The following is a 24,699-nucleotide window of genomic DNA, read 5'->3' as shown; positions in this document are numbered from 1 at the left end:
CAGCTTACAAAAATCTTTGTAAGCCAAGCTCAGTACGACTGACAGAACCCTTACTTATTCTGCAACTAGCCAAAGAGGAAACAGAGATGGACACATGAAACACTTTTTTAATAATTACGTTTATTGTCAACAGCTACATCATATGATTAAAATTTAAATCAATGCAACAAAAACTTAATATACGTATATAGTACATCTTAACAAGAGAAGGGTCAATATGTACATGCCATTTCTATTAAGGCTTTCCAACGTGCAAAGGACACTATAAAACATACCAATGTAAGACAACATATTTATAGGAAGTGTTTCTGCAAACTGAAACCAGGAAAATTAACGTAAAAGTGTATCCTGAATAATTTACTACATTCCACTATATGTCACCACAGGGCCTCTTTAACGTGTCATGAATCCAAGTGATTCTCTTTTTCCAAGAATCCAAGAATTTCTCTTTTTCTTTATTGATAAAAGGTTATCACCACTATAAGATCTTTTCACTTACAGCTGGGAAATGACTTCTTGTAATGCATTAGTAATTTTACATAATTTTTGAATAATTGTGTGCTGATTTTAGTGGCTATTAGTGGTGGACCAAAATTTAGCATCGCAATCGTAATGCAAAATTTCAGAGAAAATAGTTATTCATTTCATATGTCATTGTAATATTTCATAATTTTGAGTAATTTTGGTGTAATTTTGTGCTGATTTTGGCGGTTAATAGCAAGCCCCCCTACTTGTTATTGCTGCCAAAATTGTTACATATGTGTCAATAGCATGTATAGGGGTTTTGCTGTTTACTGCTAAAGTCAGCTTGAAATTACATGAAAATTAGGTGAAATTTTATGCAAAATTACAAATGACTACATGAAATCAATTGATTTTGCAAATTGTAATTAGACATAGGCGTAACTGGGAAAATGTACACGAAATTTGGTGTACTCGTAATTAGCTGACTATGGTGATCACTAGGCTAATAGCAAAACCCCCATACATGCTATTGTCACCAATATTGATGGGCATGTACAGGGAAATAGTGGAAAAAAGTTAAAACATTTTTTTCAAAAAAGACCCTGTAGTTTTTGAGAAAATCAATTTTAAAAATGCAACAGAAATTGGTTTATGACTCGGAAAAAATAATCGTTTCAAAACTATTTCTCCTCTGCATTTTTAAAATCAGTTTTCACAACAATGCCTAATTCCCACTATTCTGCGTAGCCATTTTGGTGTTAATAGCTAAATTTGGCACAAAATGATACAAAATTACATGAAATTAAAGTTATTGTTTACATTTACAAACAAAATGAATTAAAGTTTTGTGGAAATTTCACAATACGATTTTGCATCATAATTGTGAATTATAATGCAACAATACAGATGTGTGAAATTTGTGCTCAATCACTGCTGTATATTAGAACACAGATTACCACTAGTACCAAGAGCTTTAGCTCTGCCGTGCTGTAAAATCATCCGATTATTAGCAGATACGGAAACCGATGGACCTAACAGACTAAACCAATTCCTGCACAGAGGGTGTTTCAATCAACTCCTCAGTGTATACACTAATATTCCTCTTGCTGAAATAAACAGGTGCTGGGAGGTGTTTATGATTTCCAGAAATGTGTGTTTATTGTCTTCACTGCTTACACAGCTCACAAAGGCATCCCTCTTTATCAGTGTGTCTTCTCCTCCGAGCAGGGACAAGTAGTAAGAGCTCAGGAAATGACAAGAGATGCTGTAGACAGTCAGATGTAGCCAGTCAGGACTGGTCTATACATATCTCCCTGACTGCTAGTTATATTACAGCACATCTAGCTACTCCACTGATCAGCTTGTCTTCCTTCTCTTCGGACTCTCCTGCATGCTGCGAGGGGATCACAATGAAGGCGAATTATGACCTTTTCAGAAGTCAGGACTATACATTTTACTTTGCTCCAAATCTTAATACCTTTTCCACAACAGTAAAAAAAAAAATGTGTGAAAATGGTGATTATTAGGTCATAAGATGAGGTGTTGATTGCAGATAGGGAGAGCCGTGTGAAGAAATAAAGTGCCCCTAGTACAAGGGGTAATGTGTGTCCCAATATACAGTATTAAAAAAATTGAGTTTTTCATGACCCTTTTGTTCTTAGTTCCTTTGTTTCCTGGAGTTGCATTTAGAGAACAGATAATTAATTGCAGAAAGAAGCTTAGTTTTTATAGCTACAACAATTAATGTTTACAACTAAACTTTTCTAGGAGATTAATAAAAGGCATAATCATTGCAAGTTTTCAGAATTGTCTAAAGTACAATCTTTGGTGCTTTTGTCCACTATAATCCAATTCTAAAATACATCATTTTTTTTTTTTTTAGTAAATAGTTAATCAGGTTCACAAACTGTACAGAATCTATACCCTGACAGTAAGGACTTTGTATATTGTCTATGGACTTTACAGGGGTTTGGGGTTACACAGAGAGCCATATAGAGGAGAATTTAGACTGATGGGTCATGTGATCATTTGGGTGCAGTGATCGGCAAGTATCAGTAATCAGAAACCCGATCAGCTACCAGATGGAAATTAATAGGTGTAGCCAATCGTAGCCGATCAGCTGCAGCTAGTAGTTGTTTGGATACCAGGATAAGGAGCTTTGCTTTAGGCACTGAGTGGTGGGTTAATGTTAGGTATTAGGTGAAGGGGTTCTTTTTCGGCACTCAGAGGGGAGGGGTTATGGTTCGGCATTAGGTGGGAAGGGTTCTTTTTAGTCACTCAGAGGGGAGGGGTCATAGTTAGGCAATAGGTGGGAGGGTTCTTTTTAGGCACTCAGAGGGGTGGGGTTAGGCATTAGGTAGGAGGGATCTTTTTAGACACACCCGGAGGGGAGGAAGGGGGTGATACGGTTAGGCACTTGGTGGTGGTGGTGGAGGTGGTGGGGGGTAATTTTAGGCATTCAGAGGTGAGTTGGATTAGGGTTAGGCATTAGGTGTGTGTGTGTGGGGGGTGGTGTAGGGTATTGAATAGTAAAATATCGGTAATTTAAATAATTTACTGTATCTTTTGCCATACATACTCTGGACAGAGGGGTCTTGCAAAGCAGCAGACTGCGTCACACTTGGGGGTATGGGCAGCAGAAAATGGTGGAAAGACCTGCATCACCAGGTGGAGGAAAGCAGTAGTACACAGATAGGAAGTGTATGGCTAGGAGATGTGGGCTCGGGATACCCAGAGACACTACGCAGGTGGAAGAACCCTCACACCTTGGACTGTGAACTGTGCAGTGCATGTAATAACTATCGCCTGGGTACCATTACTTTGGCCCACTGTTGATTTGGGCCCTTTGATTTAGCACATTTGTTAAAGGGAATCTGAAGCAAAAATAAACTTATGATATGATGATTTGTATGTGTAGTACAGCTAAGAAATAAGACATTAGGGGCAGAGATATGAGTCTAATATTGTTTCCAGTACAGGAAGAGTTAAGAAACTCCAGTTGTTATCTATGCAAAAGAGCTATTGAGCTCCACGACTTTCAAAGTCGCAGAGAGCTCTGTCTTCTGAAGTTTATTATCTCTGCTGTCAGTCACTGTATTTTGTTTTTTCTGCAGAGGACAGTTCAAAAGTTCACTAGCCTGCTCTGTGAAATCATTTAGAATGCTGAGTGTAATATGTAAATTGCAAATATTACAGAATGTTGCAATGCTGTAAAAAAAAACTATATAACTGGAAATAAAAATAGGAGACTATTTTATTTGCTACTAATGTTCTAGTAATAATCCGTACTACACAACCAATTAATTATATCATAATTTCTTTTTCCACTTCAGTTTCACTTTAAATTGGTTTCAATTAGAAAAATAGAAAATGTTTAAATAGGAGAGAGCCTATAATATATTGGCCCAGTTTTCAAATTTGCATGCCCAAATCAATGCATTGGACTTAAAGGGAACCAGAGAGGAAGCACCCTTGTGTATTTTACCATGTATATCAGTAAGAACATTAGAGAAAACACTTACCATGCTCTCTGTTTCCTCCTCACTGCTAAAAGTGTCTGTTATCAGCAGTCACAAGAATCCCAGACTGAGCAATTAAATCTGGCTTTGCTGGGAATGATTATTGCTGAGTCATTATCGCAAAGCCACAAGGGGGCAGGCTTGGGCTTGAAATAACACCACAGAATACAGACTTAGCTATAATCTTTCTGTAGCAAAGCTAGACGGAGCAGCCTGACTTCTCAGTCGGGGTTTCTTATCAGACGTGATAACAGTCAGATTACACAGAGAACAATGAAACAAAGGGCAGATTAGGTGTTTACTGTCATGTTCCCACTGATTTATAAGGTAAAATACAAGAGGGTGCTTCATCTCTGGTTCTCTTTAAAGAGGAACTTCATGATTGAAATTGTGTATATTTTTCAATATGCATTATTTAGTTAATGTTCTCCCATTAGAAAATCTTTCCTCCCCTTATTTGTATTCTTAACCTCCCTGGCGGTCGGGCTACGCACGCAGGGGGATTTCTCAAGCCCTGCTGGGCCGATTTGCATAATTTTTTTGTTCTGTACATGCAGCTAGCACTTTGCTAGCTGCGTGTACTTCCCGATCGCCGCCGCTCTGTGCCGATTCGCCGCTATCCACGCGCCGCGCGCCCCACCCTCCAGACCCCTTGCGCAGCCTGGCCTATCAGCGCCAGGCAGCGCTGAGGGGTGGATCGGGAGCATCCCCATCCATCGCCATGGCGACCGGGGAATCCCAGCAGGAAATCCCGTTCTGAACGGAATTTCCTGCTTCCACTGATCGCCGGAGGCGATCACAGTAGGTAGGGGGATGCCGCTGCTCAGCGGCTATCATGTAGCTAGCGCTAGGCTAGCTACATGACTTAAGAAAAAAATAGTGCTGCGCTGCCCCCTGGTGGTTCTAATTGACCGCCAGGGAGGTTAAAGTGGACCTGAACTCTCGCACAGGACAAAAGGAAGACATAAAGAAATACACCCTGTATGTATTTAGAGAGTTTATCCTGTTGAATTCCCCCTCATTTGTGTCTAATCACAAATTGTTATCGGATCTCTCCCCTGTATCACATGATGGTAGACAAGCTCATTTGAATGCACAGGACGTTAACAATATGTCTGCTTTCATGAATCAGGAAGTAGAAACAGTGCCGATTTATTGCAGGATTTGTATCAGCTGCAACAACGAAATATTTTCCTTTAAAGGTTATTATGCTGTTGTGTATTTTTAGAGCAGAGAGGACATTCTGAGTTCAGGTCCGCTTTAAAGTCATCACAGATAGCCACATCTGTACTGTTGGCAAAGTGCATCACTGCAGAGTAATTGTTTGTTATGTGTTCTGAAGTGAGCAGAAACAGCACCTGATCTCCCAGAATGCTTGGGGATGCGGACGCTGTGTGACATCATAGCCTAGCCTAAGTTTCTGGAGTTTTTGTAGATGCTGAATTCAGGATTCAGGACAACTGATGTAGAATTGGGTACCCTGAATAATATATTCCATTCTACTACATGTTTTTGAGGTTCCTCTGTAAGCTTTAAAGAAAGCAGAAAGGTGGGCCTAGAAATGAAATGTCGATCTGATGGAGGGTACGGTCCTCATCAGCATATGTAATTATACCCTCATTGAATAAAGGCAATATAAGTACGTAGTTAGACAACCAAGCAACATAACAGTAAGATTGTAGCCCTTACAATCACTTTTATTTCTGACTAAATATTGGAAACTTGGGGTGGTGTTGATGATGTTTGCACCACTGCCTCTTGCAGTTTTTGTGATACTGGCTGTACTTTTGGTGGTGCTAACATAGACAGTGGCTTTCTTCGTAGAGGAGGATTGTGTAGAGTTTATACTGCTGGTCACCTTGGGGGGAGAAGTGTTACTTTTAGCATAGCTGGATGTACTGCTTGTGTTGAATGTGAGACTGGCTGTAGCAATACCAACAGAGCTTAAAGAGGTTGTACTAATATTAGAGGTCATGGCCATTCCAGTGCTGGACTTGCTTAGTGCAGTAATAGTACTAGTAATATCACTGCTGGATAGGCCTGCAGTAACCATGAGAGTGTTGGTTGTAGATATTTTGGGATCAATGGTTGTGGTGATGCTTGGAAGGGCTGTAGCAGCACTGGAATTGCTGCCTGTACTAGTAGTTGGAGCACTTGTGGTAGCAGGAGTGGATGTCGTAGTAGTGGGAGTAGTGATTGTAGGCGTAATAGGTATGGTTGTAATTGGAGCCAGATTGGTAGTAGTAGTAGTAGTAGTTGCAGTAGGATTGGAAGAAGTTGGACTAGGAGTTATGGAAGTGGTTGTAGAAGCAGTAGCAGGTGTGGTTGTAATAGGGGTAGTAATAGTGGAAGGGGTTGTAGTGATAGCTGTAGTAGTGGTGGGAGTGGCTGTAGTAGGAGTGGGTGTAGTTGTATTAGTAGCAGGTGTGGCTGTAGTGGTAGTAGTAGTAGTGGGAAGGATTGTAGTAGTAGTGGTGGGAGTGGGAGTGGTTGTAGTAATATCAGGTGTGGTTGTAGTGGTGGTAGTAGTAGTTGGAGGCGTTGTAGAAGTTGTGGTGTTGGGAGTGGTTGTAGTAGGAGTGGGGGTTGTGGTAGTAACAGTAGTGGTGGGAGTGGTAGTAGTAGGTGTAGTTGTAGTAGCAGGTGTGGTTTTAGTAGTGGTGGTAGTAGTAGTGGGAGTGGTTGTAGGAGTGGGAGTGACTGTAGTAGTAGTGGGGGTGGTGGTAGTAACAGTAGTGGTAGGAGTGGTGGTAGTAGGTGTAGTTGTAGTAGCAGGTGTGGTTGTAGTGATGGTAGTAGTAGTGGGAGTGGTTGTAGTAGTAGAGGTAGTAGTGGTTGAAGTAGTAGAAGGTGTAGTTGTAGTAGCAGGTGTCATTGTAGTGGTGAAAGTAGTAGTAGGGGTGGGAGTGGTTGTAGTAGTAGGTGTAGTTGTAGTAGCAGGTGTTGTTGTAGTGGTGGTGGTAGTAGTAGTGGGAGTGGTTGTAGTAGTAGGGGTGGGAGTGGCTGTAGTAGTAGTGGGGGTGGTGGTAGTAACAGTAGTGGTGGGAGTGGTAGTAGTAGGTGTAGTTGTAGTAGCAGGTGTGGTTGTAGTGGTGGTGGTAGTAGTAGTGGGAGTGGTTGTAGTAGTAGGGGTGGTAGTGGTTGAAGTAGTAGTAGGTGTAGTTGTAGTAGCAGGTGTCATTATAGTGGTGGTAGTAGTAGTAGGGGTGGGAGTGGTTGTAGTAGTAGTAGGTGTAGCTGTAGTAGCAGGTGTTGTTGTAGTGGTGATGGTAGTAGTAGTGGGAGTGGTTGTAGTAGTAGGGGTGGTAGTGGTTAAAGTAGTAGAAGGTGTAGTTGTCGTAGCAGGTGTCGTTGTAGTGGTGGTGGTAGTAGTAGTAGGGGTGTCAGTGGTTGTAGTAGTAGTAGGTGTAGTTGTAGTACCAGGTGTTGTTGTAGTGGTGGTGGTAGTAGTAGTGGGAGTGGTTGTAGTGATGGTAGTAGGAGTGGTTGTAGTTGTAGTAGGAGTGGTTGTAGTTGTGGTAGTGGGAGTGGTTGTAGTTGTAGTAGGAGTGGTTGTAATTGTGGTAGTGGGAGTGGTTGTAGTTGTAGTAGGAGTGGTTGTAGTTGTGGTAGTGGGAGTGGTTGTAGTTGTAGTAGGAGTGGTTGTAGTTGTGGTAGATGGAGTGGTTGTAGTTGTGGTAGGAGTGGTTGTAGTTGTAGTAGATGGAGTGGTTGTAGTTGTGGTAGGAGTGGTTGTAGTTGTAGTAGTGGGAGTGGTTGTAGTTGTAGTAGGAGTGGTTGTAGTTGTGGTAGTGTGAGTGGTTGTAATTGTAGTAGGAGTGGTTGTAGAGGTGGTAGTGGGAGTGGTTGTAGTTGCGGTAGTTGGACTGGGAGTAGTAATATGTACAATGTTGCCATCAACGCAAGACACATTGACATCGACATGCTGATTGTTTACATTCACAGTGGTAAAGCCATATTTGCAGGAATTTTCTGTCCCACAGCCTTGTATGGACTCCATCATGGACATGCTACCTGTAATGAGACCAGTACATTAGTTTAGTGGCTGAAATCCATCTTCACATACAATTATTTACCACATGTCAGTTTAACCAGTGCACAACATTATAATAAAATCTTTAATTGACATAAAGAAAAATGTTGCACCGGAAGTTCTGCTTATTTGTACGCCTAAGCAAGAAAGGAAGTCATATTAGGAAGCCTGGGTGGGCCAATGGCACCATGGAACTAAGAACACCTGCTACACTGGCATCACCTGATGTCACTCATGGTGGATCCCATTTGCCCTGCCTTTATTGTTATTCTACTGAGGTTCCCGCAGTGCCAAATGTGAACATGTTGTAAAAAAAGGAATTTTTTAGGTTTTAAAATGCACAGGGTCGGTTCTCTCATGAAGAAAGGTGAAACATTTGCATCAGGCTCAGAAAGTACAGGGACGTCATGTTTGTGCTGTGATTACACTAACAGCATGCCAGCACGCCATACAAGATGGCGCTGATCAGCAGCCGTGGCACACAGCTCCTCACTTCCTTTTGCTTTTTTTCTCGTCCAGCTGACCTCTGCTTAGTTTTTTTTGTTACTTTTTGTTACTTTTTGTTACACTAGTGTAGTCCGCAGTTTAGTTTTAGTTTTGTAGCGAACTTTTAGCCCAGTTTAGCCCAGTTACAGCTGTGCTGCTCCCACTGCGAGTCCGCCGATCCGAGCAGCATCCGCTCCGCCTGTGTCTCTGCTGGGAGACCCTACCCCGGGATTCAGCCGCCAGACTGCCAGACCCATCTCCGCCGCCGTCAGACCCTCCGCCGGCCACCCACGTGTAGGGTCGACTCGGAGCACAAGGAAGCAGAAGCTCCGACAGACTGCGGAGTGTAGAGCCTCTCCTCCACCCACCCGGAACTCAGCACGTGCCTGCCGATCCCACCGGACCCTTAGCCTGCCACCAGGCCCTTACCCCGGCAAGGAAAGACGCATCAGGCACCCGCTGAACACGCCCGGAAGCCAGCCTGCGGCCACAACGGGTCTCCAGCGGGGATATCCGCAGCGGGCTGCCAGCCACCCTCCGCACGGCCACCCACGTGTTAAGGCCGACTCGGAGCACAAGGAAGCAAAGCTCCGACAGACTGCGGAGTGTAGAGCCTCTCCTTCACCCACCCGGAACTCAGCACGTGCCTGCTGATCCCACTGGACCCTCAGCCTGCCACCAGGCTCTTACCCCCGGCAAGAAAGGATCAGGCACCCGGAAGCCAGCCTGCGGCCACAACAAGTCTCCAGTGGTGATATCCGAAGCGGGCTGCCAGCCACCCTCCGCACGCTGAGAACCGCTGCTCAGGATCTCCAGGCCTCCCACGTAGCTGCTGAGAGGCTCCCGGACGCCACATCACTGCCTGGTCCCCCGCTGGTGCTCAGAAACTGCAGCTGCGGCAGGTTGAGGAGCACTCTCTGCTCTCCAACCTGCCTGTCTGCTGACTCTCCAACCTGCCTGTCTGCCGACCCACAGTGGTCCCGCTCCCCTGCCCTCCAACTGCCTGCTGACCTGCAGATTTCTCTGCCCTCCATCCTGCCTGTTCGCTGACCCACAGCGGCCCTGCTCCTGCCCTCCAACTGCCTGCTGACCTGCAGTTTTTATCTGCCCTCCAACCTGTCTGCCCACTGACCCACAGCGGTCCTGCCTCCCTGCCCTCTGACTGCCTGCTGTCCTGCATTTCTCCAACTGCCTGCCGACCTACGGACCTGCCTGTCCGCCGACCCACAGAGGTCCGGCTTCCCCTGCCCTCCAACTGCCGGCTGACCTGCAGTTCTCTGTTCCTGCCACCTGCCCCAAACGAGGAACTTTTGGGGTGCTGACCACCTGGGGACTGCCTGCATGCACTCCTGCAGACCAAGCTGGAGGCATCAAAATGCCATGCCCCTCAACCCCACGCTGGCGTACCACCACCCCCCGCGCCGGCGGCCAGGGCCTGCCCAAGCCGCCCAAGCAGCTCCCAGCCACACACGCCACCTACACCAGAGAACAGCTCCTAGGGTGGGAGCCACGGGGCCCCCCTCCCCCTGAAGCCGAGCTCCTGACCACCCTGGTCTGGGACCACATACGGCAAGTCCTAGACCCAGCCCTGAGACTGTGGCCAGGCCAGCGGCGGAGAGGATGCCGTGCGGGAGCCCGCGTGAGGCTATGGAAGAAGGGCCTACGTTCAGCCATTCCCTCAGTCCTCCTGGCGAATGTACAATCCCTCCCTAACAAAATGGACGAACTACGCCTCCTCTGCGACAGGAGAGACCTCGGCAGCCATACTCCGGTCCTCTGCTTCACGGAGACATGGCTACATGAGGACATCCCCGAGAACGCCCTCCTCCTCCCGGGCTTCAGCTTCATCCGAGCAGATCGGGACCCTGGCCTATCGGGGAAAAAAAGAGGTGGTGGCATCTGCTTCTACATCAGCTCCTCATGGTGCCCCACCTCGACGATACTCGACAGGAAGTGTTCTCCGGACCTGGAACTACTACTGATTAACTGTAGACCACCATACTCACCACGAGAGTTTTCCTCTTATGTCTTTGCCGGAGTCTACATCCCGCCCGATGCTGACGTCAAATCTGCCCTACTGACCCTAAGCGAGACCATCCTGCAGGGGGAGACATCGCTTCCGGACTCACTGTTCATTGTTGCAGGTGATTTCAACAAGGCCAACCTGCGCCAGGAGATGCCACGCTATCATCAGCATGTTGCTTGCCCCACCAGGGGCCCGAACACCCTGGACCACTGCTACACGTCACTGAAGGATGCATACAAAGCGGCTCCATGGGCAGCCCTGGGCTCCTCTGATCACTGCCTCATCCATCTTATCCCTACCTATAGGAGGCGCCTAGAATCAGCCAAACCGACCGTTAAGTCTCCCAAGGTGTGGTCACACGAGGCCAAACTGAAGCTTCAAGCCTGCTTTGAATGCACCGACTGGGGGTCCCTGGAAGCGCCAGACCTGGACGATTGGGCAGACAACGTCGCCTCATACATCAGTTTCTGTGAGAACTTGTGTGTACCAACGAAAATCTTCAAGGTGTACCCGAACAACAAACCGTGGTTCACCAACAGGCTACGGCAACTGCGGAGACGAAAGGAGGCTGCACATAAGTCCGGCAACCAGGAGGACTACAGGAAGGCTAGAAACAATGTTAAGCAGGAGCTGAGTGCTGCCAAAAAAGAGTATGCTGAGAGGATAAAAGACAACCTGCGTTCAAATGACTCACGCGCTGTATGGAAGGGGCTGAAGGCCGCCACCAACTACAAGCCCCAACCCCAGCATGCAACACCCAGCCCGGCACTAGCAGAAGAACTGAGCAGATTCTACTGCAGGTTCGAGCACCAGGAAGAACCGGAGAGGAACCAAGTACGGACTCCCCCACCTCCATGCCCAGCAAGCAACACCCTGAGACTGCCCGTTCCCACGATGGTGAGTGAAGCCGAGGTCCTGCGCCTCCTATCTACCTTAAATTCCAGGAAAGCCCCCGGCCCCGACGGAGTATCTCCAGCTTGCCTGAAAACCTGCTGTCGGCAACTTGCTCCCATCCTCTTCGCTATCTACACCAAGTCCCTGGGCGAGGGCAAGGTCCCTGCGTGCTTCAAGAGGTCAACCATCATACCTGTCCCTAAGAAACAAGGAGTCACCGAACTTAACAACTTTAGGCCCGTGGCCCTGACGTCCGTCATCATGAAAACCATGGAGCGGGCGGTCCTTGCCTACCTCAAGCTCTCCACTTCGCCCCTCCTAGACCCCTTCCAGTTCGCCTACAAAGCAAATAGGTCCACCGATGATGCGATCAATATCTGCCTGGAGCTCATCAACGAACACCTTGACAGGCCAGACACGTATGCCAGAATACTACTCCTAGACTTCAGCTCGGCTTTTAACACCATATGCCCAAGCATTCTCCAACGGGACCTAGCTGCACTTGGAGTCCACCCAAGTCTACAGCGTTGGATCACAGACTTTCTTACCAACAGGTCCCAAGTTGTCAGACTGGGCAATATCCACTCCCAAGCAGCGACCACGAACACTGGAGCCCCCCAAGGCTGCGTCCTGTCACCACTGCTGTTCTCCCTCTACACAAACAATTGCAGATCGGAGGCAGACTCTGTCAAGGTCATCAAGTTCGCCGATGACACCACCATCGTGGGCCTTGTCACCAAGGAAAATGTCCAGGAGTACCATCAGCAGGTGGAGAGAATTTGCAACTGGAGTAAGGAGAACAGGCTGGTGCTAAACACTGCTAAGACCGTTGAGTTAATCATTGACTTCAGGAAGTCTGCTCCCACCCCACCTCCAATCTACATTGACGGCAATGAGGTAAACAGAGTACCCTGTGCCCGGCTTCTGGGTACAATCATCTCGAGCGACCTCAGCTGGAAGCCCAACATCACTGTCACCCAACGGAAAGCCCAGCAGAGGCTCTTCTTCCTCCGCCAGCTGAGAAAGTTCGGAATGTCTCAAGAAATTCTAACCAGCTTTTACTCCGCCACCATTGAGTCGATCCTCTGCTCCTCCATCTTGGTGTGGTATGCTGGCACCACTGTCGAAGACAAGGACAAACTACAGAGAGTCATCAGGTCAGCAGAGAGGATCATTGGGTGCCCCCTCCCCTCTCTTGCCCTACTACACAATAAAAGACTTAGATCCAGGGCACTGAGAATTGCAAGTGATCCCTCACACCCAGGCTACCGCTACTTCAACCTTATGCCCTTGGGCCGGAGGCTACGAGCCATTTCCACTAAGACCATGAGACACAAGAACTCATTCTTCCCCTCGGCAGTCAGCCTCCTTAATTCCCTCCACATCCTACCACCAAAGCAAGTCCCAAGGAGTGGCGACGCCGGCTGCGCTATGGCTGACCAGTCTACCAACCCACAGGACTAACTATTGACATCTCAGGGACACTCTGGGAATGTGTTGTATATTACAAACGTATTGTTAACCTGTCGCCTGTTGTTCACTGCTGTCTTTCTCTATGTACTCTTCCCGTGCTATTTGTACTGTACTGTGCCAAAAACAATTCCGGGCATGACCCCTCATGCTTGGCGAAATAAATTTTTTCTGATTCTTTCTGATGCAGTCGGAGTAGGAGGAGAAGCAAGAGGAGAGCGAGGTGGAGAGGTCATCACTGGGGAAAAGAAGTTTGTTGTGCTGTGTGAGGAGTCTGACAGAGAGTGAGGAGGGGGGGGGGGGGCAGGAGAGCATAATTGGTGAAAGCAGCTTGTTGTGCTGTGTGAGGAGTCTGACAGTGAGTGAGGAGAGGGGGGAGGCAGTAGAGCATCATTGGGGAAAAGCAGCTTGTTGTGCTGTGTGAGGAGTCTGACAGTGAGTGAGGAGGGGGGGGGGCAGGAGAGCATAATTGGTGAAAGCAGCTTGTTGTGCTGTGTGAGGAGTCTGACAGTGAGTGAGGAGGGGGAGGCAGGAGTGCATCATTTGGGAAAAGCAGCTTGTTGTGCTGTGTGAGGAGTCTGATAGTGAGTGAGGAGAGGGGAGGCAGGAGAGCATCATTAGGGAAAAGCAGCTTGTTGTGCTGTGTGAGGAGTCTGACAGTGAGTGAGGAGGGGGGAGGCAGGAAGCATCATTGGTAAAAAGCAGCTTGTTGTGCTGTGTGAGGAGTCTGACAGTGTGTGAGGAGGGGGAGGAAGGAGAGCATCATTGGGGAAAAGCAGCTTGTTGTGCTGTGTGAGGAGTCTGACAGAAAGTGAGGAGGGGGGAGGCAGGAGTGCATCATTGGGGAAAAGCAGCTTGCTGTGCTGTGTGAGGAGTCTGACAGAGAGCAAGGAGGGGGAGGCAGGAGAGCATCATTGGGGAAAAGCAGCTTGATGTGCTGTGTGAGCAGTCTGACAGAGAGTGAGAAGGGGGGAGGCAGGAGTGCATCATTGGGGAAAGCAGCTTGTTGTGCTGTGTGAGGAGTCTGACAGTGAGGAGGGGGGAGGCAGGAGAGCAGCATTGGGGAAAAGCAGCTTGTTGTGCTGTGTGAGGAGTCTGACGGTTAGGAGGGGGGAGGCAGAAGAGCATCATTGGGAAAAGCAGCTTGTTGTGCTGCGTGAGGAGTCTGACAGTTAGTGCTGAGGGGGGGGGGGATGCAGGAGAGCAGCAGTGTTTCATTTGACTTGCACAGCAGAAGGGAGGAGGTGGCACTGCTGTCCTGACTGAGGCGGAATGGAGTAGCTAAGGGGGAGCAGTGTGTCTGTCACAGACTCACAGCCAGCCAGTGTGCTATTGTGTTGAGCTGCAGCATGTCATGTGAGAACATTAAGTGAAGCCGAGTAAATTGTCGAGTGCTGTGCGATCATTGCAAATTGGGGGGAGTGGGTACATTCTCACAAGTTTGCCTCAGGCAGCAAAAAGTCTAAACCCGGCCCTAAAAATACAGCATTACTGGGCCTTCCCTGACCACATACAGTAGTTAAAAACAGGGAGCACCAAGAGCCCCAATAGTGTAATACGTACTGGACAAGGTGGCAATAAGTTTGTATTGCTAAATACTCACAAGTCAGGGTCACCAGCAGGCAACCACTGTAAAGGCAGGTGGGGAGATTGTCCTGACCCCACTCAGGATTTAGGCCTTGTTTCCATCTGTCCGCTTCTATCCGCTTTTTATCAGCACATCAATGTTACAGATTGATACATGTTGCTGAAAAGCGGACAGAAGCGCATAGATGGAAACGAGGCCTAAGAAGTCGCTCTCTGTAGACAGGAAGAAAGGGTAGCAACCATCCACCAAGGGTGGACTCAAAATTGTATACAATGAACGGAGGCGCCAAAAGTATAAGATTAGATTAAATGAGCTTAAAAACCAACTTAAATGGCAAAATTGAAGGAGGAAGTGGTGGTCTTACCTCCCTCAAGCAGACACGACAACGACTGCGATTCAGACAGTCAAACACATTTATTAGGAACTCCAAAAAGAAATGCAACGCGTTTCGCATGTTCAACTCTGGGGGGTAAGGGACCCCCGTTTAGCCGCGGGATAGCGGCGTTTTAGCAGTGGCACACGTGCCCCTGCTGACTATGAGGTCTGAAGCGAGATTTATTCTCGCTTCAGACTCTCTTTAAGTCAATAGATATGAGAAACACATGTTCGTGTAGCTGATTACTGGAATATATGTGAAAATTTAAATAGACTCTGTAACAAAATGTTCAGCCTTATTTCTTCTATCCTATAATTTCCTATACCTGTTCTAATGTGGTCTGTCTTAATGCAGCCTTTCCTAGTTGCACAGTGGCTGTATTATCTCTGTTATATAATCTAATCTTCTTTACTCTGACGGCTTTGTCGGGCTCAGGCACTCAGGCAGGAATGTGCTGCTCTGCTGTGATAGGATAGAAGCTATACACACCTTCTCTATCCCCCCTCCAGGCTCTGTGTGAGTCACAGACTGAGCTACTCTCAGCCTATCACATGCTGATTAGCAGCCATGTCTTTTGTTTGTAAACACTGCCTAAAACTGGCAATTACAAGCCAGGATCGCAGCAGGGAGTGGCAGAAACAGCACAGAGGGGCCCAGGAGAACATAATGAAGAGAATGGTATGCTTTTTATTGTAAGAATTTTAGAGTACAGATTCTCTTTAAGGGAGTTCATGTGAAAATTACTGTATTTTTGGACTATAAGACTCACTTTTTCTCCCCCAAAAGCAGGGGAAAAAAGTCACTGCATCTTAAAGTCCAAATGCAGGGAGTTTATTACTTGTGAACGCCTCCCAAATGCGAACCTCCAACCAGCTGCAATGTCGGGGACTCCCTGTACTGTGCCCATGCAGAGGAGGACACAGGGGGACAAATGGAGGAGACATGGGGGACACAAAGGGGCATAGAGGAGGACACACGGGGGACACAAAGGGGCATAGAGGACACATGGGTGACACAAAGGGGCATTGAGGAGGACACACGGAAGACACAAAGGGGCATAGAGGAGGACACATTGGAGACACAAAGCGGCATAGAGGAGGACACACAGGACACACAAAGGGGCATAGAGGACACATGGGTGACAGAAAGGGGCATAGAGGAGGACACATTGGAGACACAAAGGGGCATAGAGGAGGACACAAGGAGGACAGGGGCAGAAATATGGGGGACACAGGGAGACATAAGCAGTACAAAGGGGGCATGAGGTACAAAGGGGGCATGAGGTACAAAGGGGGCATAACACACAAGATTCCCTTTCACCATGGATGCACCAGATTTAGTATGTCATTTTTTCCCCTGGTTTTTGTCTTCTAAGCCTAGGTGCGTCTTATTGTCCAGAAAAATTCAGTAATTACTACCAAATGCATTGAAGTTATTGGGAATTTTCAGGTAATCAATATAATATATAAATATTTTACAAAGCTACTACAATACATTATATTTACAATTACGTGCAAAATTAATTTTGCAATAGCCTGAAATTTTGCATTAGGATTTTGCACCCTAATTGTGAATTTTTCTGTCAAATTACAATCATACCTTATATAGATTTGAGTAAATGACTAGCAGTACTGATAACCTTAGCATAACCGTCTCTGTAGTCCTTCATCCTATTGACTTAAACAACACCCAAATCTAGTGTTGGTATTTGAATTTAAACGAAATCTAAATGTGGGGAGGGGGGGGGGGGGGAATCAGTTAATCAGTTTTGTGCCTGGTACACACCATGCAATTTCCCATCAGATTTTGTGTTGAATTGATAATTTCCGACAGGTCCAATCTGATTTCTGTTTATTTTTCTGATCAATTTTCCGATCACTTCTGTATAAAATCGATTGGAAAAACGGTTGGAAATCAGATCGGACCTGTCAGAATTATCGAATGGTGTGTTATGTCCCAGGCCTAACATACCTGGGGCTTCTTGCAGACACCTGGAGTCATCCCGTGACCGCGCCCTACTCCCGAGACCCACCAGCCAGCAGCGGCGACACCTACAAAGCTGGCTGGCGACGCAACTCCTCACTGTGTTGCCATGCACAGCAGCGTTCTGTGTATGCACAGTACGGGACAATCGGCAATAGGAGTGCAGTCAGGGTGCGCGTGGCTAGGGGCCATGCATGCGCAGTAGTCTCTGACTGGGCTTGACCAGCCAGCTTTGAGGGGGTCGCCTCTGCTTACTGGAAGGTCTCAGAAGCACATGATGACCCCATGGGTGCAAGAAGCCCCAGGTAAGTTAAACTGATTTTTTTTTAAGCTTTAGTAACACTTTAACCACTTCACCACTGAGGGGGTTTACCCCCTGACCACCAGAGCAATTTTCACCTTTCAGCGCTCCTTCCATTCATTCGTCTATAACTTTATCATTACTTATCACAATTAAACGATCTATATCTTCTTTTTTCCACCACCAATTAAGCTTTCTTTAGGTGGGACATTATGCCAAGAATTATTTTATTCTAAATGTGTTTTAATGGAAAAATAGGAAAAATGTGGGAAAAAATTAATTATTTTTCAGTTTTCGGCCATTATAGTTTTTAAATAATGCATGCTACTGTAATTAAAACCCATGAAATGTATTTGCCCTTTTGTCCCGGTTATAAAACCATTTAAATTATGTCCCTATCACAATGTTTGGCGCCAATATTTTATTTGGAAATAAAGGTGCATTTTTTTCAGTTTTGCGTCCATGCATAATTACAAGCCCATAGTTTATAAAGTAACAGTGTTGTACCCTCCTGACATAAATATTTAAAAAGTTCAGTCCCTAAGGTAACTATTTATGTATTTTTTTTATTGTACATTTTTTAATTTTTTTTTTATTACAGAAAAAAAAAAATTGGGAGTGTGGGAGGTAATGAGTTAATTTTTTGTGTAAAAGTAATTTATTTGTATGTGAAAAATGTGTAGGGTGTAGTTTTACTATTTGGCCACAAGATGGCCATAGTAACTTTTTGCTTTAATGCGACCTCCAAGCGTCCTTCCGGAAGCTTGGAGGAAGTATAAGGAGGCTGTAAGTGTTTGACTTTTCTCACAATGATCGCGCTGCCCATCGGAGAGCAGCGGATCATTGCGGGGCTAAGATCAACGAACGGGAATGGATTTTCCCGTTCATTGATCTCCGGGCGAGCGGGCGGCGGCGTGTTTACTAGCGGGAGCGCGGACAGCGTCGGGAACGCGGAAAGTACGGATTTCTCTGTCCCTGGGGGTTAAAGGATGGAAAAAGGGACGGAGAAATCCGTACGGGCGGGGGTAAAGTGGTTAAGACCACGTGGTTCAGAATCCAAACAGCCACATTAGCACCATTTCAACACTGGACTGCAGGATGAGGTGCATTCAGGTTCCGAGCTACATGGTCCTAATTACAACAGCAATACTACCCATGTCACCAGCACCAAAACCACCTGCTTCACTCACATTCCACTCCAGTAGGAAACAAGGAAGGAGTTTGAGCCCCCCCCCCCCCCCCCTATACATTTTGCATACATTTTGTATTATCATCAGGACACAGGAGATAAAACCCCCGTCAGACATGTTTGTGCCTTACCGTTTTTTATTAAGTCATACTTGACGCAGTGGGTCTGAGTGTCCAGGCATTGCATTGTGCTATTCAGCAGGCAATAGCCAGTGTTATGTGCATAGCACGATCTGCAGGTCAGATTGCCTTGGTGGCTATTTACAGTGGGAGCTGGAATAAAAAGAGGAAATAACTTGTTATTACATAACAGGCATTAGTTAAACCTCCCTGGCGTTATAATTATTTCCAGATTTATGGTCTAAAAGTCATGCAATTAGTGATGAGCGTAATGCCAAGTGTCTCAGCATCAGGGCCGGACTTGTACTCTTTACCGCCCTAAGCCACTGTCACCAACCGCCCCCCCTCAGTATACAGTAGGTAATGAGATGACCCCTCCCCCCTTCCCTCTAGTATAGGTAGCCAGATGACTCTTCCCCCCTTTCCTTCCAGTATAGGTAGCCAGATAACCCCTCCCCCTTTCCCTCCAGTATAGGTAGCCTGATAACCCCTCCCCCTTTCCCTCCAGTATAGGTAGCCTGATGACCCCCCCCCAGTATAGGTAGCCTGATGACCCCTCCCCCAGTATAGGTAGCCAGATGACCCCTCCCCCCTTTCCCTCCAGTATAGGTAGCCTGATGACTCCTTCCCCCTTTCCCTCCAGTATAGGTAGCCAGATGACTCCCTTAATCCCCCTTTTCAGTATAGGTAGCCAGCTCATCTTCACACCGCAGCAGCCATCAGTGTCACTAATTTCTCCGCTCGTCTCCAGTGCAGAAGCTTCCTCTTCCTTTCCGTCTCTAATGCTGCCCAAGTCCATAGCCACCAGCCACAATGCAAACGTGCACAGAGAGCAAGGTGGCTGTTGCACAGACAGCTAGCAGCAGAATACCGAGGTCAGGCACTTGCCTGATCTCCCTGAATAGCAAGCCTGTTGCTTTGGTGCCCTTCCTCCTGTGGTGCCCTAGGCCATGGCCTAGGTGGCCTTGGCCTAAATCCGGCCCTGCACAGCATTCATGACCACTAAGTGCACCTTGACAAAGAGCACCCTTCTTAGAAGTGGCTATAGGTAGAGCCTCCTGATACATTTAAAGTGACAGCACGTGCAGGGATTATCAGATATTGCAAGGCCCAAAACCAAGTGTCTCAACATTACCGCTAGGTGCACCATGGCAAAGAGCACCTGTCTTAGAAGTGGCTGCAGATAGAGCCTCCTGATACATTTAAAGCGATGGCATGTGCAGGGGGCTTTGCATTATCAGTAATTGCAATCAGTAATTGCAATCAATGACTTTCCTGAGTTTAGTCATTACCTAAATGTGCATAATTACTATTAGAGACAAAATTACGACCATTTTCATAATTAAAATAAATGTATTTCTATAGAAAACACAAAATTACAACATTTTGCGTTAAATACGAATTTGCGCCGAAACGCGAAATTAAAAAAACGAAATTTTGCTTACAGAATTTCAAATTACGGTTTATATGGCAATTATGAATTTATGAATTCATGTCATAGTGGCAAAATTCGTACCCGTAATTAACCTTCCTGGCTGTAAGCCTGAGCTGAGCTCGAGCTATGCCGCGGCAGGAGGATTGCTCAGGCCCCGCTGGGCTGATTTTCGTAATTTTTCTTTTGTTCCACACAGCTAGCACTTTGCTAGCTGCGTGAACTCACCGATCGCCGCTGCTCCCTGCCAATTAGCCGCCACTCGCCGCGTTAGAGGGTGTCCCCCCCAGACCCCTGATCAGTGCCAGGCAGTGCTGAGGGGTGCATCGGGACTCCCTCTGACGTCATCGCGCCGGGCGCCATGGTGACGGGGGAAGCCCTAATGGAAATCCCGTTCAGAACGGGATTTCCTGATGGGCCTGATCGCTGGAGGCGATCGGAGGGGGTGGGGGGATGCCGCTGCTCAGCGGCTGTCAGGTAGCTAGCGCTAGGCTAGCTACATGATTTTTAAAAAAAACATCATAAAAAAAAACTGCTGCGCTGCCCCCTGGCGGTTTTAATTGACCCTTAATTGCTTTACAGAAAAGGACATAGATTCAAAAAATGAGGAACTGAAGTGCAGTCTTATGGTATCAAAACTTTGTAGAAAAACTTTATTAACACATATAGCAAAAAAAGTATTAAAAAATGGTTTCTTCAATTCCACATAGTTAATTAATCTTCATATAATCAATAATATATCAAAGAGGAAAACGTGTAGCTGATGGAACCGATAGATACTGTATTCTGACTTGACTTGATTGTAACTTTAGATAGGCGTTGTGTCTTAAAGGCAACGACACATGTTCGTTTCGGGCTCTCTATACAATATATGTGCCCTTCATCAGGCCGTAACACAAAACTCTGAAAGATAAACAGTAAAAAAAGGAGAATCCATTAGAACTGTAGTTCCATATAAACAACTCGATAAAAGAGGAAAAAAGAAGAAAACCCCTCAAAGTGTTTGGTGGTATGTACTGCGCCTGGCTCAAACAAATTCTATGAGCCAACGAGGAGAACGCCAGCGCATACCACTAAGGCTGCATCTGAAATGACCACCAGCTCGGTCTGCAGAACCTAAATAGACTTTCTGCACATTTCGCATTCAATTCAGATGCAAATCAATGAATGCGAAGTGTGCAGAAAGTCTATTTAGGTGCTGCAGACCGAGCTGGTAGTCATTTCAGATGCAGCCTTAGTGGTATGCGCTGGCGTTCTCCTTGCTGTTCAACCAAATGTAAGTTACACATTTTTTTTGCTTAGCTGCTCCCAAGGTTTTAAATTTAGGTTAGGTCACTTGCCCGGAGGATTGCCTCACCGTGGCGCTAGTGTCTAGTATAATATACTTTGCATGCAAACCATATTGGAAGCTAAAGTTCCTCCTAGCTTAATAAATGTTAGCACTTGTCTTGGATGCAGGGCATGCATTTTTCAGTCTGGCAGAGGAGATGTATGCCTGTGCGATTAATCATTCAATTGCAGCATGTGTTTAGGGATGCACAGCCTTTCCCCCCCACCTTTCCTTAAATTCTATGAACCAACATACCAAAGAGAAAAAGTGTTAAAATGTAAAGTTCAGACCCAGAGAATATCAACTATGAGAAAGATATTATAGAAGCTCTTCACCAAAAGGTTAAGTTCATAGTTCTCCATATAGAAAAATAGAAAGAGGGCAAAGAAAGGGGCAAAGAAGTCAGAAGTATATAAAACAAGCAATGTGTTTTATATACTTCTGACTTCTTTGCCCCTTGATTGAGCCATACAGGTTTGTTCATTTGCACTATATGATATATATAATTATGAAATTGTACTTTTAGACACTTAATGCTCTGGTATGTCAGTTTTCCTCTATTTAGGATTTTATAGCTCTTGGTATTTGGAGCTTTTTTCTGGGCATGTGCAATGGGTATATGGACTGATATTGGCTAGTCCATGATGCAAGCCCTTCTTGGTTGTTGGCTTCTAATAGACTGTTCTTTCTATTTTTCTATATGGAGAACTATGAACTTAACCTTTTGGTGAAGAGCTTCTATAATATCTTTCTCATAGTTGATATTCTCTGGGTCTGAACTTTACATTTTAACACTTTTTCTCTTTGGTATGTTGCTTCATAGAATTTAAGGAAAGGTGGGGGGGAAAGGCTGTGCATCCCTAAACACATGCTGCAATTGAATGGTTAATCGCACAGGCATACACCGCCTCTGCCAGAATGAAAAATGCATGCCCTGCATCCAAGACAAGTGCTAACATTTATTAAGCTAGGAGGAACTTTAGTTTCCAATATGGTTTGCATGCAAAGTATATTATACTAGACACTTGCGCTTCGGTGAGGCAAACCTCCGGGCAAGTGACCTAACCTAAATTTAAAACCTTGGGAGCAGCTAAGCAAAAAAAATGTGTAATTACATTTGGTTGAACAGCGAGGAGAACGCCAGCGCATACCACTAAGGCTGCATCTGAAAAGACCACCAGCTCGGTCTGCAGCACCTAAATAGACTTTCTGCACACTTCGCATTCATTGATTTGCATCTGTATTGAATGCGAAATGTGCAGAAAGTCTATTTAGGTTCTGCAGACCGAGCTGGTGGTCATTTCAGATGTAGCCTTAGTGGTATGCGCTGGCGTTCTCCTCATTGGCTCATAGAATTTGTTTGAGCCAGGTGCAGTACATACCACCAAACACTTTGAGGGGTTTTCTTCTTTTTTCCTCTTTTATCGAGTTGTTTATATGGAACTACAGTTCTAATGGATTCTCCTTTTTTTACTGTTTATCTTTTAGAGTTTTGTGTTACGGCCTGATGAAGGGCACACATATATTGTATAGAGAGCCCGAAACGAACATGTGTCGTTGCCTTTAAGACACAACGCCTATCTAAAGTTACCATCAAGTCAAGTCAGAATACAGTATCTATCGGTTCCATCAGCTACACGTTTTCCTCTTTGATATATTATTGATTATATGAAGATTAATTAACTATGTGGAACTGAAGAAACCATTTTTTAATACTTGTTTTGTTATATGTGTTAATAAAGTTTTCTACAAAGTTTTGATACCATAAGACTGCACTTTAGTTCCTCATTTTTTGAATCTATGTCCTTTTCTGTAAAGCAATTAAGGTTCATACAGGCAAAGTGGATTGCCTCTGAAAGGACGGTGTGTTTTGATCCTTCACGTTAAAAAAGGCAGTACCCAATTGTATATATATATAGGTTTTAATTGACCACCAGGGAGGTTAAGGAAACACGAAATTATGAAAATTTTGTCTCAACACTACATGCAATTTTTTTTACAAGCTTTTTAGACTCTAAAAAAAAAACATACCACAGAAAGACCTGCAGCAGCTCCTGCATATAACTTACTCAGGCTCTGGATTATTGCTCTGAGCTGCGGATTTCTGTCCCGAGCCTGACTCAGGATTACCGCTAAGGAGGTTAAAGCAGGTATCCAGCCTGCAACACAAACTGAACAGATTCTCTTCTCCTGTAATGTTATAATGGTGGGTAGTATTGTTCTAAATGTTTTAATTGTTGGTAGTATCCAAAGGATTACTTTAAACGGCAGTATAGTAAAGCAACCACCATGACGTCTTTCATTGGGGGGGTTTGGACAGGTGCTAGCAGCAGGGCCGGATTATCAACCAGGCAAAACAAGCATCTGATTAGGGCCCTATACAGGTCTAAAGGGCCCCATCAGCATGTATTCCTGTATCTTTTTCATGCCTGCTGCGGCTAAGAAGCCCCATCAGCATGTAATCATTCCTGTATCTTTTTTAACTGCCTGCTGCTGTGCTGATATTGGTCCATCTCTTTCCAAAAACAAGCTGCGTGGCTTCCGTTGCCATGGTGAGGAGACGCTCTCCAGCCCGCACAGAGACAGCGTGCATCTCATCAGCGTGCTGCTCACTGTGGCTGGCTGAAGCTGGCTGCTGACCTCATCATGAGTGGCCCTCTCAAGAGTGGGAACAGGCAACGTGTGTTGTGACAGCAGCAGGAGGAAGCAGAGAGCATTTGAGGAAAACAGAGGAAGCTGCGAGATCTGATCAGCAGGAAAGGTAGCTATGGCATTTTTGGCAGATATGTGTGCCCTGCCCTCTTCTGCTGTGAGTTGTTGGAAGGGATCGAGTATTGCTTATTTACTGGCAGGTGACCCTTGTTCCTCCTTCAGGCAAACCTTTGGCAGTGTGAAGGGTCTGTGAGTGAGGGGTGTGCTGGGGGTGATCCAGGGTCTCCGTTGCTGGGCATGGTGGATTGTTGACAGTAAGTAACCTGATCCACCTTTCCTGTGTGCTCTCATCATATACATGTGCTGCCTGATCACTGCTGACTGTGCCTGGCTATGCTCTCCTCCTGCCCTGAGTCTCAGCGTGACATAGGGATGGAGCTGTGCTCCTGTACAAGCAGACTCTGACCTGGACCTCCAAGAATCAGTCTGCCTTACGTGTAACGTCCCTGTGCATTCCAGGCATTCTTCCTCCACGGCTATGGTGTGTGGTTGCTGGGGTAACCAGAGCCAGCTTCTTCCATAGCTTTAGGAAGACCGGAAGCACTGCTATCTCCCCAGCTGCTGAAACATGCCTTCTGTTCTGGTGGTGCTTTGGGAGTATGTCTCCCCTCAGTGAGTACACACAATTCACCCCATGCTCTCTAGACACCCTAACATGCATTGCAGCTAGCTACAGCAACAGATAGTTGTATAATGTCCTGTCCTATGCAAGTCTCAGCTTCTTCTGGACTATAGTAGCATGTTGGCATTTTTGTCTTATATATATACAGTATGTGT

At 46.0% G+C, this 24,699-nt stretch overlaps 1 protein-coding gene across 1 annotated transcript in view; it reads right to left on the bottom strand.

Moving 5' to 3' along the window:
• Window positions 1–24,412, bottom strand: part of LOC137522302 (mucin-2-like) — a 31,789-nt gene extending 7,377 nt beyond the window's left edge. Inside the window, exons 1-3 of the mRNA XM_068242334.1 lie at window positions 24,358–24,412; window positions 18,461–18,601; window positions 5,673–7,997 (exon numbers count right to left, since the gene is read on the bottom strand). Of these exons, the coding sequence (XP_068098435.1) occupies window positions 5,673–7,997; window positions 18,461–18,601; window positions 24,358–24,385 (2,494 nt within the window). The 5' untranslated portion in view covers window positions 24,386–24,412. The remainder of the gene's footprint in view (window positions 1–5,672; window positions 7,998–18,460; window positions 18,602–24,357) is intronic.
• Between the last annotated feature and the right edge of the window lie 287 nt (window positions 24,413–24,699).

Source organism: Hyperolius riggenbachi, chromosome 6 (genome assembly GCF_040937935.1).
Source record: "Hyperolius riggenbachi isolate aHypRig1 chromosome 6, aHypRig1.pri, whole genome shotgun sequence".
NCBI classification, from domain to species: Eukaryota; Metazoa; Chordata; class Amphibia; order Anura; family Hyperoliidae; genus Hyperolius; species Hyperolius riggenbachi.
This window is presented reverse-complemented; position numbering and strand designations above follow the sequence as displayed.